At 52.2% G+C, this 17,175-nt stretch overlaps 1 protein-coding gene across 1 annotated transcript in view; it reads right to left on the bottom strand.

Annotated features, from left to right (window-relative positions):
• NUP85 (nucleoporin 85) overlaps positions 1-17,175 on the bottom strand; it is a 141,936-nt gene that overhangs the window by 48,353 nt on the left and 76,408 nt on the right. The window contains exons 9-12 of the mRNA XM_075349637.1: positions 7,541-7,654; positions 758-889; positions 381-487; positions 201-284 (exon numbers count right to left, since the gene is read on the bottom strand). Coding sequence (XP_075205752.1) covers positions 201-284; positions 381-487; positions 758-889; positions 7,541-7,654 — 437 coding nt within the window. The remainder of the gene's footprint in view (positions 1-200; positions 285-380; positions 488-757; positions 890-7,540; positions 7,655-17,175) is intronic.

Raw genomic sequence — 17,175 nt, 5'->3', positions numbered from 1 at the left:
GGGGAGGGGTTACACTTTTTAAAGTGTAATACTTTGTGTGGCCTCCGGAGGCAGTAGCTATACACCCAATTGTCTGGGTCTCCCAATGAAGCGACAAAGAAATACTTATTTATATAAATCACATCCAAATCCAAAATATATCACTGGTATGTTTTTCTACTTCTGCCCCCTCCCCTACCAAAAACGTAGGTCCAGCTTACTATAGGTTGTGAGACTGAAAGAGCTGACAGTGATCCAGCAGGTCAGTAAGATGAGCCACAAACCACCAGTTATTTGTCCCAATGCTGCAAGACCAAAGAATAAAATAATGTTTAGAATTAAACGAAACAAACACTGGATTTACATTTTTAAGAGACTACAACCGAAATTTGGTGGGTTACCTGAATTCCTTTATGACTTGATGAATATCAAGCTCAAAAGCCACAAGCAAAATGTTGTCCAATGGCTCAGAACTGCTTTCTCCAGCATTAAAGATATCCAGGCAGGACTGAAGGTACAAGAGAACAGAGGAGCAATTGTTAAATAGGAGAAAAGGTTTTCATTGGGCAAAAACATCGCAGTCTCTTATATTTATTGGAAAGAAGCTGAAAGGATTGTAGAATTTGGAATATGGATATGAACAAAAATGTGTTACTTTTTTTTTTTTTTTTATAAACTCACAACAATCAAGGTAAAACATGTTACAAATGTGATATTTAACTTGCTGCTAATAAAGCCAATATCAGCTTCAGTACACGATCTGCAGGTTGCGTCTCACCTGGGCATAGGAGTGGATTTCGGTCAGCGTCACTGTCGGATGTGTAAAAAGCAGCTGTGATACCAGGAAATGATACCATGTGCCTAACAGATCTTTCTTCTCCAGCATGATATCCTCAGCTCCCAGTAAAACCTGTTAGGAAGTCAAGAAGCTCAGTGATTATAAGACGCAACTCACACAGGGTGAAACAGGAACGACAGTTTCTCCCCTCACTCACCTGACGTTAAAGAAGGGAATTTTGTTTACTTACCGTAAATTCCTTTTCTTCTAGCTCCAATTGGGAGACCCAGACAATTGGGTGTATAGGCTATGCCTCCGGAGGCCGCACAAAGTATTACACTAAAAGTGTAAAGCCCCTCCCCTTCTGCCTATACACCCCCCGTGCTCCCACGGGCTCCTCAGTTTTGGTGCAAAAGCAAGAAGGAGGAAAAAAATTATAAACTGGTTTAAAGTAAATTCAATCCGAAGGAATATCGGAGAACTGAAACCATTCAACATGAACAACATGTGTACACAAAAAAACAGGGGCGGGTGCTGGGTCTCCCAATTGGAGCTAGAAGAAAAGGAATTTACGGTAAGTAAACAAAATTCCCTTCTTCTTTGTCGCTCCATTGGGAGACCCAGACAATTGGGACGTCCAAAAGCAGTCCCTGGGTGGGTAAATAATACCTCATAATAGAGCCGTAACGGCTCCGTCCTACAGGTGGGCAACCGCCGCCTGAAGGACTCGCCTACCTAGGCTGGCATCTGCCGAAGCATAGGTATGCACTTGATAGTGTTTCGTGAAAGTGTGCAGGCTCGACCAGGTAGCCGCCTGACACAGCTGCTGAGCCGTAGCCTGGTGCCTCAAAGCCCAGGACGCACCCACGGCTCTGGTAGAATGGGCCTTCAGCCCTGAGGGAACCGGAAGCCCAGCAGAACGGTAAGCTTCGAGAATTGGTTCCTTGATCCACCGAGCCAGGGTTGATTTGGAAGCCTGTGACCCTTTACGCTGGCCAGCGACAAGGACAAAGAGTGCATCCGAGCGGCGCAGGGGCGCCGTATGAGAAATGTAGAGTCTGAGTGCTCTCACCAGATCTAACAAGTGCAAATCCTTTTCACATTGGTGAACTGGATGAGGACAAAAAGAGGGTAAGGAGATATCCTGATTGAGATGAAAGGGGGATACCACCTTAGGGAGAAATTCCGGAACCGGACGCAGAACCACCTTGTCCTGGTGAAACACCAGGAAGGGGGCTTTGCATGACAGAGCTGCTAGCTCAGACACTCTCCGAAGTGAAGTGACTGCTACTAGGAAAACCACTTTCTGCGAAAGGCGTGCGAGAGAAATATCCCTCATTGGCTCGAACGGTGGTTTCTGAAGAACCATCAGCACCCTGTTCAGATCCCAGGGTTCCAACGGACGTTTGTAAGGAGGAACGATGTGACAAACCCCCTGCAGGAACGTGCGTACCTGTGGAAGTCTGGCCAGGCGCTTCTGAAAAAACACAGAGAGCGCAGAGACTTGTCCCTTAAGGGAGCCGAGTGACAAACCCTTTTCCAATCCGGACTGAAGAAAGGACAGGAAAGTGGGCAAGGCAAATGGCCAGGGAGAAAAGCCCCGAGCGGAGCACCACGACAGGAATATTTTCCACGTCCTGTGGTAAATCTTGGCGGACGTTGGTTTCCTAGCCTGTCTCATAGTGGCAATGACCTCCTGGGATAATCCTGAAGACGCTAAGATCCAGGACTCAATGGCCACACAGTCAGGTTCAGGGCCGCAGAATTCAGATGGAAAAACGGCCCTTGAGACAGCAAGTCTGGACGGTCTGGTAGTGCCCACGGATGGCCTACCGTGAGGTGCCACAGATCCGGGTACCACGACCTCCTTGGCCAGTCTGGAGCGACGAGAATGGCGCGGCGGCAGTCGGACCTGATTTTGCGGAGCACTCTGGGCAACAATGCCAGAGGTGGGAACACATACGGTAGCCGGAACTGCGACCAATCTTGAACTAAGGCGTCTGCCGCCAGAGCTCGGTGATCGTGAGACCGTGCCATGAAAACCGGGACTTTGTTGTTGTGCCGTGACGCCATCAGGTCGACGTCCGGCATCCCCCAGCGGCGAGAGATCTCCTGAAACACGTCCGGGTGAAGGGACCATTCCCCTGCGTCCATGCCCTGGCGACTGAGAAAGTCTGCTTCCCAGTTTTCTACGCCTGGGATGTGGACTGCGGATATGGTGGATGCCGTGTCTTCCACCCACGTCAGAATCCGCCGGACTTCCTGGAAGGCTTGCCGACTGCGTGTTCCCCCTTGGTGGTTGATGTATGCCACCGCTGTGGAGTTGTCCGACTGAATTCGGATCTGCTTGCCTTCCAGCCACTGTTGGAAGGCTTGTAGGGCAAGATAGACTGCTCTGATTTCCAGAACATTGATCTGAAGGGTGGACTCTTTCCGAGTCCACGTACCTTGAGCCCTGTGGTGGAGAAACACTGCTCCCCACCCTGATAGACTCGCATCTGTCGTGACCACCGCCCAAGATGGGGGTAGGAACGACTTTCCTTTTGACAATGAGGTGGGAAGAAGCCACCACCGGAGAGATTCCTTGGCTGCCTGAGAGAGGGAGACCTCCCTGTCGAGGGACGTCGACTTCCCGTCCCATTGGCGGAGAATGTCCCATTGTAATGGACGCAGATGAAACTGCGCAAAAGGAACTGCTTCCATTGCTGCTACCATCTTCCCTAGGAAGTGCATGAGGCGCCTCAAGGGGTGCGACTGGCCCTGCAGGAGAGATTGCACCCCTGTCTGTAGCGAGCCCTGTTTGTCCAGTGGAAGTTTCACTATCGCTGAGAGAGTATGAAACTCCATGCCAAGATATATTAGTGATTGGGTCGGGGTTAGATTTGACTTTGAAAAGTTGATGATCCACCCGAAACTCTGGAGAGTCTTCAGTGCCACGTTCAGGCTGTGTTGGCATGCCTCTTGAGAGGGTGCCTTGATAAGTAGATCGTCTAAATACGGGATCACAGAGTGACCTTGCGAGTGCAGGACTGCTACTACTGCTGCCATGACCTTGGTGAAGACCCGAGGGGCTGTCGCCAGCCCGAAAGGTAGAGCTACGAACTGCAGGTGTTCGCTTCCTATAACGAAGCGTAGAAAACGCTGATGCTCTGGTGCAATCGGCACGTGGAGATAAGCATCCTTGATGTCTATTGATGCTAGGAAATCTCCTTGAGACATTGAGGCGATAACGGAGCGGAGAGATTCCATCCGGAACCTCCTGGTTTTTACGTGTTTGTTGAGCAGCTTTAGATCCAGGACGGGACGGAACGACCAGTCTTTCTTTGGCACCACAAACAAATTGGAGTAAAAACCGTGGCCTTGTTTCTGAAGAGGAACGGAAGTCACCACTCCTTCCGCCTTTAGAGCGGACACCGCTTGCAGCAGAGCATCGGCTCGGTCGGGCGGTGGAGAAGTTCTGAAGAAACGAGTTGGAGGACGAGAGCTGAACTCTATCCTGTACCCGTGAGACAGAATGCCTCTCACCCAACGGTCTTTGACCTGTGACAGCCAAATGTCGCCAAAGCGGGAGAGCCTGCCACCGACCGAGGATGCGGAGAGAGGAGACTGAAAGTCATGAGGAAGCAGTCTTGGTAACGATTCTTCCGGCTGGCTTTTTTGGGCGTGATTGAGTCCGCCAAGAATCTGAGCTCCTCTGATCCTTTTGAGTCCTTTTGGACGAGTAGAATTGGGACCTGCCTGAGCCTCGAAAGGACCGAAAACCAGACTGTCCCCTCCTCTGTTGGGGTTTGTTTTGTCTGGGTTGCGGTAAGGCTGAATCCTTACTCTTGGAGTGTTTAATGATTTCATCCAAACGCTCACCAAACAATCGGTCACGAGAAAAAGGCAAACTGGTTAAGCACTTCTTGGAAGAAGAATCTGCCTTCCATTCTCTCAACCACAGGGCTCTGCGTAAAACCACGGAGTTGGATGACGCCACCGCCGTACGGCTCGTAGAGTCTAGGACAGCATTAATCGCGTAAGACGCGAATGCAGACATTTGAGAGGTCAATGGTGCCACCTGCGGAGCAGATGTACGTGTGACCGTGTCGACCTGTGTAAGGCCAGCTGAAATAGCTTGGAGTGCCCATACGGCTGCGAATGCTGGCGCCAACGACGCTCCAATAGCTTCATAGATGGATTTTAACCAGAGCTCCATCTGTCTGTCAGTGGCATCTTTAAGTGCCGCCCCATCTTCCACTGCAACTAGAGATCTGGCTGCAAGCCTGGAGATTGGAGGGTCCACCTTGGGACACTGTGTCCAGCCCTTGACCACGTCAGGGGGAAAAGGATAGCGCGTATCTTTAAGCCGTTTGGAGAAACGCTTATCTGGATAAGCGTGGTGTTTCTGGATTGCGTCTCTAAAGTCAGAGTGGTCCAGAAAAGTGCTTAATTTACGCTTGGGATACCTGAGATGGAATTTCTCCTGCTGTGAAGCTGCCTCCTCCGCAGGAGGAGCTTGTGGAGAAATATCTAACATCTTATTGATGGACGCTATAAGATCATTCACTATGGCGTCACCATCCGGGGTATCTAGATTGAGAGCGGCCCCAGTATCAGAATCCTGATCAGTTACATCCGCCTCATCACACAGAGAGTCGTCCCGCTGGGACCCTGACCAGTGTGATGAAGTTGAGGGTCGCTCATAGCGAGCCCGCTTAGGTTGTCTGGGACTGTCGTCCGAGTCAGAGCCGTCACCCTGGGGTGCATGTGACACCCCCGGAGCTAGGAAGTGTTCCAGCTGAGGGGGACCAGGGGGCAATGAACCAACAGTGCCCATGGTCTGAGTTACTGGTCTAGACTGCAATGTTTCAAGAATTTTAGACATAGTCATAGACAATCTGTCAGCAAAAGCTGCAAACTCCGTCCCTGTCACCTGGACAGCATTCACAGGTGGTTCTCCCTGGGTCACCTCTAGCAGAGGCCCCGGCTGAGCAATTGCCACAGGGGCCGAGCACTGCACACAATGGGGGTCAGTGGAACCTGCCGGTAGGGCAGCCCCACATGCGGTACAGGCAGCATATAAAGTCCGTGCCTTGGCACTTTTGCTTTTTGCGGACGACATGCTGTTGTCTCCTTGAGAAATCTAAGGAGGGTATATAGCAGAAAATCACCAGCGACCGTACAGTGTAAAGTATTGCCAGCACAAAATACAAAGTACACTATGGCACAAGTGGGGGAGAGCCCTTGAGGGCTGCTTACCGCCCGCTGAAAAGCGGGTGTGAGGTCGTAGAATCCCTTGTCTGGGTCTCCCAGCCTCCCCTCTGCAGCTCAGCGTGCAGGCAGGAATGGCTGCTGGCGTCCTGTGAAGAGGGGCGGACCGTGGGCGTGCCACAAACAAAAGTGCGGGAAACTGCGTCCCACTGTGCCTAGTGTGAGGGCTGGAGTATGTAAAACAGACTCCAGCTCTTAGCGCTGCTGGTCTGTACAGCGTCCCGCCCTCCTCCTGACTGGCAGGTCTGGGGGCGGGAACGATACGAACTAGGCCGCAAAAGCCGGGGACTGTAGTAATCTAGCGCGGCCGTCATATATGCACGGCCAGCGCGGAAGTCCCCGGCGCACCACAAATCCCAGCCGCGACGCAGTAAACACTGACCCCAGCGGCCGGATCGGCCGATCGTACTAAGTCTCCTCACTCAGCAGAGCTGTAGTGAGTAACGGCACAAGCGCAGCAGCGCTGTTTACCCCGGCGCACTAACACACCCAGCAATGCTGCAGTGTGCGTGCGGTAAGCACGGGGACACGGAGTACCTTAATGAAGCAGGGTCCTGTCCCTGAGGAAACTCCGCTCCGTATCCAGCAGATCCTCCAGGGGCTGTGGATGGAGCACGGTCTCAGTGCCCGGAGACCGGTCAAGTCCCACTTCACCCAGAGCCCTAATGGGGATGGGGAAGGAATCAGCATGTGGGCTCCAGCCTCCGTACCCGCAATGGGTACCTCAACCTTAACAAACACCGCCGACCGCAAGTGGGGTGAGAAGGGAGCATGCTGGGGGCCTCTTTTCTTCCATCCGACATAGTCAGCAGCTGCTGCTGACTAAACAGTGGAGCTATGCGTGCATGTCTGACCTCCTTCGCACAAAGCATAAAACTGAGGAGCCCGTGATCCCACGGGGGGGTGTATAGCCAGAAGGGGAGGGGCCTTACACTTTTAAGTGTAATACTTTGTGTGGCCTCCGGAGGCAGTAGCTATACACCCAATTGTCTGGGTCTCCCAATTAGGAGCGACAAAGAAACAGCATGTGGGCTCCAGCCTCCGTACCCGCAATGGATACCTCAACCTTAACAACACCGCCGACAAGAGTGGGGTGAGAAGGGAGCATGCTGGGGGCCCTGTTATGGGCCCTCTTTTCTTCCATCCGACATAGTCAGCAGCTGCTGCTGACTACTCTGTGGAGCTATGCGTGCATGTCTGCCTCCTTCGCACAAAGCAAAAAACTGAGGAGCCCGTGGGAGCACGGGGGGGTGTATAGGCAGAAGGGGAGGGGCTTTACACTTTTAGTGTAATACTTTGTGCGGCCTCCGGAGGCATAGCCTATACACCCAATTGTCTGGGTCTCCCAATGGAGCGACAAAGAAATACATAACTGCCTTTCCTTCATATTCGTATTAAACATTTTCAAGTACCCCAACAGGTCATGCATGGAGTCACGACAAGAATAGTTGTCTCAGGATAGCTCTCTATTTAAAAAATGAACCAAGCAATGGCCCCCCCATAAGGACATATCGCATTAAGGGTACGCACCTTACAGATGGTCTCCATCTCAGGACTGGATGAGAAGGTCCCACACTGTAGATGACGCTCACATTCCTCCCGCCAGTGCTGCCACTTTAATTCAAACTCTGTCAGCGTCTGGGACTATAAAAAGGGAGAAAGAAAAGAAAACCATGGTAGGCCCAAAGTGTGGGAACAGACATAAAGATGACAGTGCTGTGGAGAACATGGACGACACACCCAAACCTTAGACCATTCATCCATTTTACAAAACTGAACACGAGTTTCTTGGTTAACATGCTGATCAGACTGCTTGAAGCCATCGGATACGACATTGTGAACCTCTTAGTGGTTCACTACACTTAACCCCTTCAGCCCCGGGTGATTTTCCGTTTTTTTTTTCCACACAAGAGACGTAACTTATTTTTCCATCCACACAGTCGTACGAGGGCTTGTTTTTGTTTTTTTCGTTATTGTACTTTTGAACACCACCATTCACTCTACCACAGTGTACTGAAAAAGAGCAGCCGGTGGAGATCCCCGCACATTTCAGTTTATTTGCACAGCTGACTTATGTACCTCGCAGGCCCAGGTAGATCGGCGATCCACCCAGGCCTGTTAACCCTTTAGATCGCAATGTCAAAATGTGACCAGGCGATTTAAAGCGCCGGCGTGGTAAAATTACACTCACACGCCGCCACCGGAAGTCACGTGACACGATCAGAAGGAGCCGAAGGTTACCATGGTAGCACTGGGTCATATGACGACTCCTGTAGCTCACATGACTCACTTCCTGTAACAGGCACCAGAGTGATGCTTATTACAAGAGACAAGCATTTCTGCTGATCTCAGCTGTGTAGCTGTGATCAACAGTAATGAATGAACGATCAGACTGCTGATCCTTATAGTCCCCTAGGGGACAAGTAAATTAGTAATAATAAAAAACAAAACAAAAAAGTTTTATTAAAATTAAAAAAAAACAAAACAAAAAACTAAAAATGTTCAAATCACCCCCTTTCGCCCCATTGAAAATTAAAAGTTTACAAAAATAAAAATGTACACACACATTTGGTATTGCCACCTTTAGCAATGCCTGATCAAAGAAGGGAATTTTGTTTACTTACCGTAAATTCCTTTTCTTCTAGCTCCAATTGGGAGACCCAGACAATTGGGGTGTATAGGCTATGCCTCCGGAGGCCGCACAAAGTATTACACTAAAAGTGTAAAGCCCCTCCCCTTCTGCCTATACACCCCCCGTGCTCCCACGGGCTCCTCCGTTTTGGTGCAAAAGCAAGAAGGAGGAAAAAAATTATAAACTGGTTTAAAGTAAATTCAATCCGAAGGAATATCGGAGAACTGAAACCATTCAACATGAACAACATGTGTACACAAAAAAACAGGGGCGGGTGCTGGGTCTCCCAATTGGAGCTAGAAGAAAAGGAATTTACGGTAAGTAAACAAAATTCCCTTCTTTGTCGCTCCATTGGGAGACCCAGACAATTGGGACGTCCAAAAGCAGTCCCTGGGTGGGTAAATAATACCTCATAATAGAGCCGTAACGGCTCCGTCCTACAGGTGGGCAACCGCCGCCTGAAGGACTCGCCTACCTAGGCTGGCATCTGCCGAAGCATAGGTATGCACCTGATAGTGTTTCGTGAAAGTGTGCAGGCTCGACCAGGTAGCCGCCTGACACACCTGCTGAGCCGTAGCCTGGTGCCTCAAAGCCCAGGACGCACCCACAGCTCTGGTAGAATGGGCCTTCAGCCCTGAGGGAACCGGAAGCCCAGCAGAACGGTAAGCTTCGAGAATTGGTTCCTTGATCCAACGAGCCAGGGTTGATTTGGAAGCCTGTGACCCTTTACGCTGGCCAGCGACAAGGACAAAGAGTGCATCCGAGTGGCGCAGGGGCGCCGTACGAGAAATGTAGAGTCTGAGTGCGCTCACCAGATCTAACAAGTGCAAATCCTTTTCATATTGGTGAACTGGATGAGGACAAAAAGAGGGTAAGGAGATATCCTGATTGAGATGAAAGGGGGATACCACCTTAGGGAGAAATTCCGGAACCGGACGCAGAACCACCTTGTCCTGGTGAAACACCAGGAAGGGGGCTTTGCATGACAGAGCTGCCAGCTCAGACACTCTCCGAAGTGAAGTGACTGCTACTAGGAAAACCACTTTCTGCGAAAGGCGTGCGAGAGAAATATCCCTCATTGGCTCGAACGGTGGTTTCTGAAGAACCATCAGCACCCTGTTCAGATCCCAGGGTTCCAACGGACGTTTGTAAGGAGGAACGATGTGACAAACCCCCTGCAGGAACGTGCGTACCTGTGGAAGTCTGGCCAGGCGCTTCTGAAAAAACACAGAGAGCGCAGAGACTTGTCCCTTAAGGGAGCCGAGTGACAAACCCTTTTCCAATCCGGACTGAAGAAAGGACAGGAAAGTGGGCAAGGCAAATGGCCAGGGAGAAAAACCCCGAGCAGAGCACCACGACAGGAATATTTTCCACGTCCTGTGGTAGATCTTGGCGGACGTTGGTTTCCTAGCCTGTCTCATAGTGGCAATGACCTCCTGGGATAATCCTGAAGACGCTAAGATCCAGGACTCAATGGCCACACAGTCAGGTTGAGGGCCGCAGAATTCAGATGGAAAAACGGCCCTTGAGACAGCAAGTCTGGTCGGTCTGGTAGTGCCCACGGTTGGCCGACCGTGAGATGCCACAGATCCGGGTACCACGACCTCCTCGGCCAGTCTGGAGCGACGAGGATGGCGCGGCGGCAGTCGGCCCTGATCTTGCGTAACACTCTGGGCAACAGTGCCAGCGGAGGAAACACATAAGGGAGTTTAAACTGCGACCAATCTTGAACTAAGGCGTCTGCCGCCAGAGCTCTGTGATCGTGAGAACGTGCCATGAATGCCGTGACCTTGTTGTTGTGCCGGGACGCCATTAGGTCGACGTCCGGCATTCCCCAGCGGCGACAGATCTCCTGAAACACATCCGGGTGAAGGGACCATTCCCCTGCGTCCATGCCCTGGCGACTGAGAAAATCTGCTTCCCAGTTTTCTACGCCTGGGATGTGAGCTGCGGAGATGGTGGAGGCCGTGGCTTCCACCCACATCAAAGTCCGCCGGACTTCCTGGAAGGCTTGCCGACTGCGTGTTCCTCCTTGGTGGTTGATGTAAGCCACCGCTGTGGAGTTGTCCGACTGAATTCGGATCTGCTTGCCTTCCAGCCACTGCTGGAACGCTTTCAGGGCAAGGTACACTGCCCTGATCTCCAGAACATTGATCTGAAGTGAGGACTCTTGCTGGGTCCACGTACCCTGAGCCCTGTGGTGGAGAAAGACTGCTCCCCACCCTGACAGACTCGCGTCCGTCGTGACCACCGCCCAGGATGGGGGTAGGAAGGATTTCCCCTTCGATAATGAAGTGGGAAGAAGCCACCACCGAAGGGAAGCTTTGGTTGCCTGAGAGAGGGAGACGTTCCTGTCGAGGGACGTCGGCTTCCTGTCCCATTTGCGTAGGATGTCCCATTGAAGAGGACGCAGGTGAAACTGCGCGAAAGGAACTGCCTCCATTGCTGCCACCATCTTCCCCAGGAAGTGCATGAGGCGCCTCAAGGGGTGTGACTGACCTTGAAGGAGAGATTGCACCCCCGTCTGTAGTGAACGCTGCTTGTTCAGCGGAAGCTTCACTATCGCTGAGAGGGTATGAAACTCCATGCCAAGATATGTCAGCGATTGGGCCGGTGTCAGATTTGACTTTGGAAAATTGATGATCCACCCGAAACTCTGGAGAGTCTCCAGAGTAGCGGTGAGGCTGTGCTGGCATGCCTCTTGAGAGGGAGCCTTGACCAGCAGGTCGTCTAAGTAAGGGATCACCGAGTGACCCTGAGAGTGGAGGACCGCAACTACTGCAGCCATGACCTTGGTGAAAACCCGTGGGGCTGTCGCCAGGCCGAACGGCAGTGCCACGAACTGAAGGTGTTCGTCTCCTATGGCGAAGCGCAGGAAGCGCTGATGCTCTGGAGCAATCGGTACGTGGAGATAAGCATCTTTGATATCGATCGATGCAAGGAAATCTCCTTGGGACATTGAGGCGATGACTGAGCGGAGGGATTCCATCCGGAACCGCCTGGTCTTTACGTGTTTGTTGAGCAGTTTTAGGTCCAGGACAGGACGGAAAGACCCGTCCTTCTTTGGAACCACAAACAAGTTGGAGTAAAAACCGTGACCCTGTTGCTGAAGAGGAACAGGGACCACCACTCCTTCTGCCTTCAGAGTGCCCAGCGCCTGCAGAAGAGCATCGGCTCGCTCGGGAGGCGGAGATGTTCTGAAAAATCGAGTCGGAGGACGAGAGTTGAACTCTATCCTGTAACCGTGAGACAGAATGTCTCTCACCCAACGGTCTTTTACCTGTGGCAGCCAGGTGTCGGAAAAGCGGGAGAGCCTGCCACCGACCGAGGATGCGATGTGAGGAGGCCGTAAGTCATGAGGAAGCCGCCTTGGTAGCGGCACCTCCGGCGGTCTTTTTAGGGCGTGACTTAGACCGCCATGGATCGGAGTTCCTCTGATCCTTCTGAGGCCTTTTGGACGAGGAGAATTGGGACCTGCCCGCACCCCGAAAGGACCGAAACCTCGACTGTCCCCTCCTCTGTTGTGGTAATTTTGGTTTGGCCTGGGGTAAGGATGTTTCCTTTCCCTTGGATTGTTTGATGATTTCATCCAGCCTCTCACCAAACAAACGGTCGCCAGAAATTGGCAAACCGGTTAAGCACTTTTTGGAAGCCGAATCTGCCTTCCATTCCCGTAGCCACAAGGCCCTGCGTATTGCCACCGAATTGTCGGCTGCAACCGCCGTACGGCTCGCAGAGTCCAGGACAGCATTAATAGCGTAGGACGCAAATGCCGACGTTAGAGAGGTTATGGACGCCACTTGCGGCGCAGACGTACGTGTAAGTGCGTCAATTTGCGCCTGACCCGCTGAAATAGCTTGGAGTGCCCATACGGCTGCGAATGCTGGAGCAAAAGACGCGTCGATAGCTTCATAGATGGATTTCAACCAGAGCTCCATCTGTCTGTCAGTGGCATCCTTGAGCGAAGCCCCATCTTCAACTGCAACTATGGATCTAGCCGCCAGTCTGGAGATTGGAGGATCCACCTTGGGACATTGAGCCCAGCCGTTGACCACGTCAGGGGGGAAGGGATAACGTGTATCCTTAAGGCGCTTGGAAAAACGCTTATCTGGACAAACTCGGTGTTTCTGGACTGCTTCTCTGAAGTCGGAGTGGTCCAGAAACATACTCGTTGTACGCTTGGGGAACCTGAAACGGAATTTCTCCTGCTGAGAGGCTGACTCCTCCACTGGAGGAGCCGAGGGAGAAATATCCAACATTTGATTTATGGACGCGATAAGATCATTCACTATGGCGTCACCATCAGGAGTATCAAGGTTGAGAGCGGCCTCAGGATCAGAATCCTGATCAGCTACCTCCGGGTCATCATACAGAGAGTCCTCCCTCTGAGACCCTGAACAATGTGATGAGGTCGAGGGGATTTCCCAGCGAGCTCGCTTAGGCGGTCTGGGGCTGCGGTCCGTGTCAGAGACCTCACCCCGGGATCTATGAGACACCCCGGGGGAACATTGTTGTCCCAACTGAGGGGAACCAGGGGGCAATGATTCCACAGTGCCCATGGTCTGAGATACCGGTCTGGACTGCAAAGCTTCTAGAATCTTAGCCATAGTCTCAGAAAGTCTTTCAGTAAAAACTGTAAACTCCGTCCCTGTCACCTGGACAGTGTTAGCAGAGGCTCCGGCTGAGTAAGTGCCACAGGGGCCGAGCAGTGCACACAATGAGGGTCAGTGGAACCTGCCGGTAGCGAGGTCATACAAGCGGCGCAGGCAGCATAGTAAGCCTGTGTTTTGGCACCCCTGCTTCTTGTGGGCGCCATGCTGTTGTCTCCCCTGAGCAACACAATAGGGTATATAGCCAGAACTAAACCGTGCACCATACAGTGTAAAGAATAGCCTATAAACATATAACCTATAATTACACTTCTGCACAAGTGGGGCCAGCACCTCAGGTGCTGCTTACCGGCCGCTTAAAGCGGTTGTGTGGCCACCAGAATCCCTGCCTGGGTCTCCCAGAGCTTGTCCCCCCTCTGCAGCGTCAGAGTAGCTGACAGGAATGGCTGCCGGCGTCCTGAGGAGAGGAGGGAGCCGTGGGCGTGACCCAGAAAGTGCGGGAACTGGTGCCCCACTGTGCACAGTGAGGGGAGTGGAGTATGCAAAGCATGCTCCAGCCCTCAGTGCTGCCGTCCTGCACAGCGTCCCGCCCTTCCCCTGACTGGCAGGCCTGGGGGCGGGAAGAAAAAGAGACTAGGCCGAAAAAGCCGCGCCACAGTAATAACAATGGTAGCGGCGGTCAGCGCGGTAGTCCCCATACACTAACACACTCAGCGACGCTGCAGTGTGTAATGGCACAAACGCGGTCAGCGCCGCGGTCCCCGGTGCACTAGCACACCCAGCAATGCTGGAGTGTTGCTGTGCGCGGTCCCCACGGGGACACAGAGTACCTCAAAGTAGCAGGGCCATGTCCCTGAACGATACTCGGCTCCTATCCAGCAGAGTCCTCAGGAGCTGTGGATGGAGCACGGTCTCAGTGCCTTGAGACCGATTAGGATCCCACTTCACCCAGAGCCCTAAGGGGGATGGGGAAGGAAAACAGCATGTGGGCTCCAGCCTCCGTACCCGCAATGGATACCTCAACCTTAACAACACCGCCGACAAGAGTGGGGTGAGAAGGGAGCATGCTGGGGGCCCTGTTAAGGGCCCTCTTTTCTTCCATCCGACATAGTCAGCAGCTGCTGCTGACTAAGCTGTGGAGCTTATGCGTGCATGTCTGCCTCCTTCGCACAAAGCAAAAAACTGAGGAGCCCGTGGGAGCACGGGGGGTGTATAGGCAGAAGGGGAGGGGCTTTACACTTTTAGTGTAATACGTTGTGCGGCCTCCGGAGGCATAGCCTATACACCCCAATTGTCTGGGTCTCCCAATGGAGCGACAAAGAAATATCAAATCAATTAATCTGATCGGTAAACGGCATACCAGCAAAAAAAAAAATTCAAACGCCAAAATTACGTTTTTTGGTCACCGCAAATTTTGCGCAAAATAGAATAACTGGCGATAAAAACGTAGCATCTGCGCAAAAAATGTAACATTAAAAACGTCAGCTCGCAAAAAATAAGCTGTCACTGAGCCCTATATCCCAAAAAAAGAGAACGCTACGGGTCGCGGACAATGACGCAAAGGTTGCGCCACTTTGGGACAAACTTTTGATGTTTTTTTATATCCCAAAAACAATCATGCAATCACACTTTTATTTGCAATTTTTCCGCACTTGGATTTTTTTTGCTGTTTTCCAGAAAATATATGGCAAAACTGTAAAACTTATGGTTTCATTTAAAAGTACAATTCGTCCAGCAAAAAACAAGCCATCACGTGGCAGGATTGACCGAAAAAGAAAAAAAAAAGAGAATTTTGTTACTTACCGTAAATTCTTTTTCTTATAGTTCCGACATGGGAGACCCAGACCATGGGTGTATAGCTTCTGCCTCCGGAGGACACACCAAGTACTACACTAAAAGTGTAGCTCCTCCCTCCGAGCATATACACCCCCTGGATGACAAATCTAACCAGTTTAGTGCAAAAGCTGAAGGAGGACATCCACCCATAAGTAGAGATAGAGTAAAACCCGGAATAACCGGAACCTCTGTCTACAACAACAGCCGGTGAAAACACACGGAACAAGAAACTGCCAACAGGCAACAGGGAGGGTGCTGGGTCTCCCATGTCGGAACTATAAGAAAAAGAATTTACGGTAAGTAACAAAATTCTCCTTTTCTTCATCGTTCCTTATGGGAGACCCAGACCATGGGACGTCTCAAAGCAGTCCATGGGTGGGAAATAAACAGAACTGAGAAGTAGGTAAAACCCAACTTCACAAATGGGCGACAGCCGCCTGAAGGATGCGTCTGCCCAAGCTCGCATCTGCCGAAGCATGAGCATGCACTAGGTAGTGCTTCGAAAAGGTGTGCAGACTAGACCAAGTGGCAGCCTAACAAACCTGCTGAGCCGTAGCCTGGTGCCTGAAAGCCCAGGAGGCACCGACAGCTCTGGTCGAATGCGCCTTAATCCCTGGCGGTGGGGGCACCTGAGAACATTGGTAGGCATCGGATATGGCCGACCTAATCCAACGAGCTAAGGTCGGTTTAGAAGCCGAGAGACCCTTGCGCTGACCCGTGGTTAGCACAAAAAGAGAGGTGCACCGCCTGAGAGCGGCGGTGCGTGACACATAGATCCGGAGCGCCCGCACCAAATCCAAAGTATGCAACGCTTTCTCAAAGCGATGCACAGGGGCCGGACAAAGGGAAGGCAATGAAATGTCCTGGTTAAGGTGGAAAGGAGACACCACCTTAGGGAGAAAGCCCGGAGTCAGACGGAGAACCACCTTGTCTTGGTGAAAAAAACAAAAAGGGTGACTCCGAAGAGAGCACAGTCAAATCAGAGACTCTCCTGAGAGAAGTTATGGCCACCAGAAAGACCACCTTCTGTGAAAGACGAAACAACGAAACCTCCCTAAGAGGCTCAAAGGGGGGTTTCTGTAAGGCCGTGAGGACCAGATTAAGGTCCCAGGGATCCAGAGGCCGCCGGTAAGGCGGAATGATGTGAGATGCGCCCTGCATGAAGGTGCGCACCTGGGCCAGTCGGGCGATACGCCGCTGGAACAACACTGACAGAGCAGAGACCTGTCCCTTGAGGGAATTGAGGGACAGTCCTAGCTGCAGACCGGACTGTAGAAAGGACAGGATGGTCGGCAAGGAAAAACGGCCAAGGAGCATGGCCGGAAGAGCGACACCAGGACAGGAAAATTCTCCAAGTCCTGTGGTAAATCCTGGCCGAGGAAGACTTCCGAGCCTGAGTCATAGTGGAGATGACCTCGGAAGGAATGCCTGAAGCCGTAAGGATCCAAGGCTCAAGAGCCACGCCGTCAATCTGAGAGCCGCAGAATTCTGGCGGAAAACGGACCCTGTGAGAGAAGGTCTGGGCGGTCCGGAAGATGCCACGGCACCTCTACGGACAGACGGAGCAGGTCTAGGAACCAAGCTCGCCTGGGCCAGTCTGGGGCGATGAGTACGACCCGACGGCCCTCCATTCAGATCTTGCGCAGGACTCTGGGCAAGAGAGCTAGAGGGAGAAACACGTAGGCCAGACGGAACTGGGACCAATCCTGAACCAGCACGTCCGCCGCCAAGGCCTGAGGATCGTGGGAGCGAGCCACGTAAACCGGGACCTTGTTGTTGTGCCGGGATGCCATTAGATCCACTTCCGGCGTGCCCCACCTGCGGCAGATTGACCGGAACACTGCCGGATGCAGGGCCCACTTGCCGCTGTCCACGGTTTGACGGCTGAGATAATCTGCCTCCCAGTTTTCTACGCCTGGGTGCGGATATGGTGGACTTGGAGTCTTCCGTCCACTGATGCGTTGAATTTCCAACAGGGCTAGGCGCTGCGCGTCCCGCCCTGGTGATTGATGTAGGCAACTGCTGTCGCGTTGTCTGACTGGACTCGAATGTGCTTGCCCGCCGACAGGTGGTGAAAAGCTACGAGA

This window comes from Anomaloglossus baeobatrachus, chromosome 5 (assembly GCF_048569485.1).
Source record: "Anomaloglossus baeobatrachus isolate aAnoBae1 chromosome 5, aAnoBae1.hap1, whole genome shotgun sequence".
Lineage (NCBI taxonomy): Eukaryota > Metazoa > Chordata > Amphibia > Anura > Aromobatidae > Anomaloglossus > Anomaloglossus baeobatrachus.
This window is presented reverse-complemented; position numbering and strand designations above follow the sequence as displayed.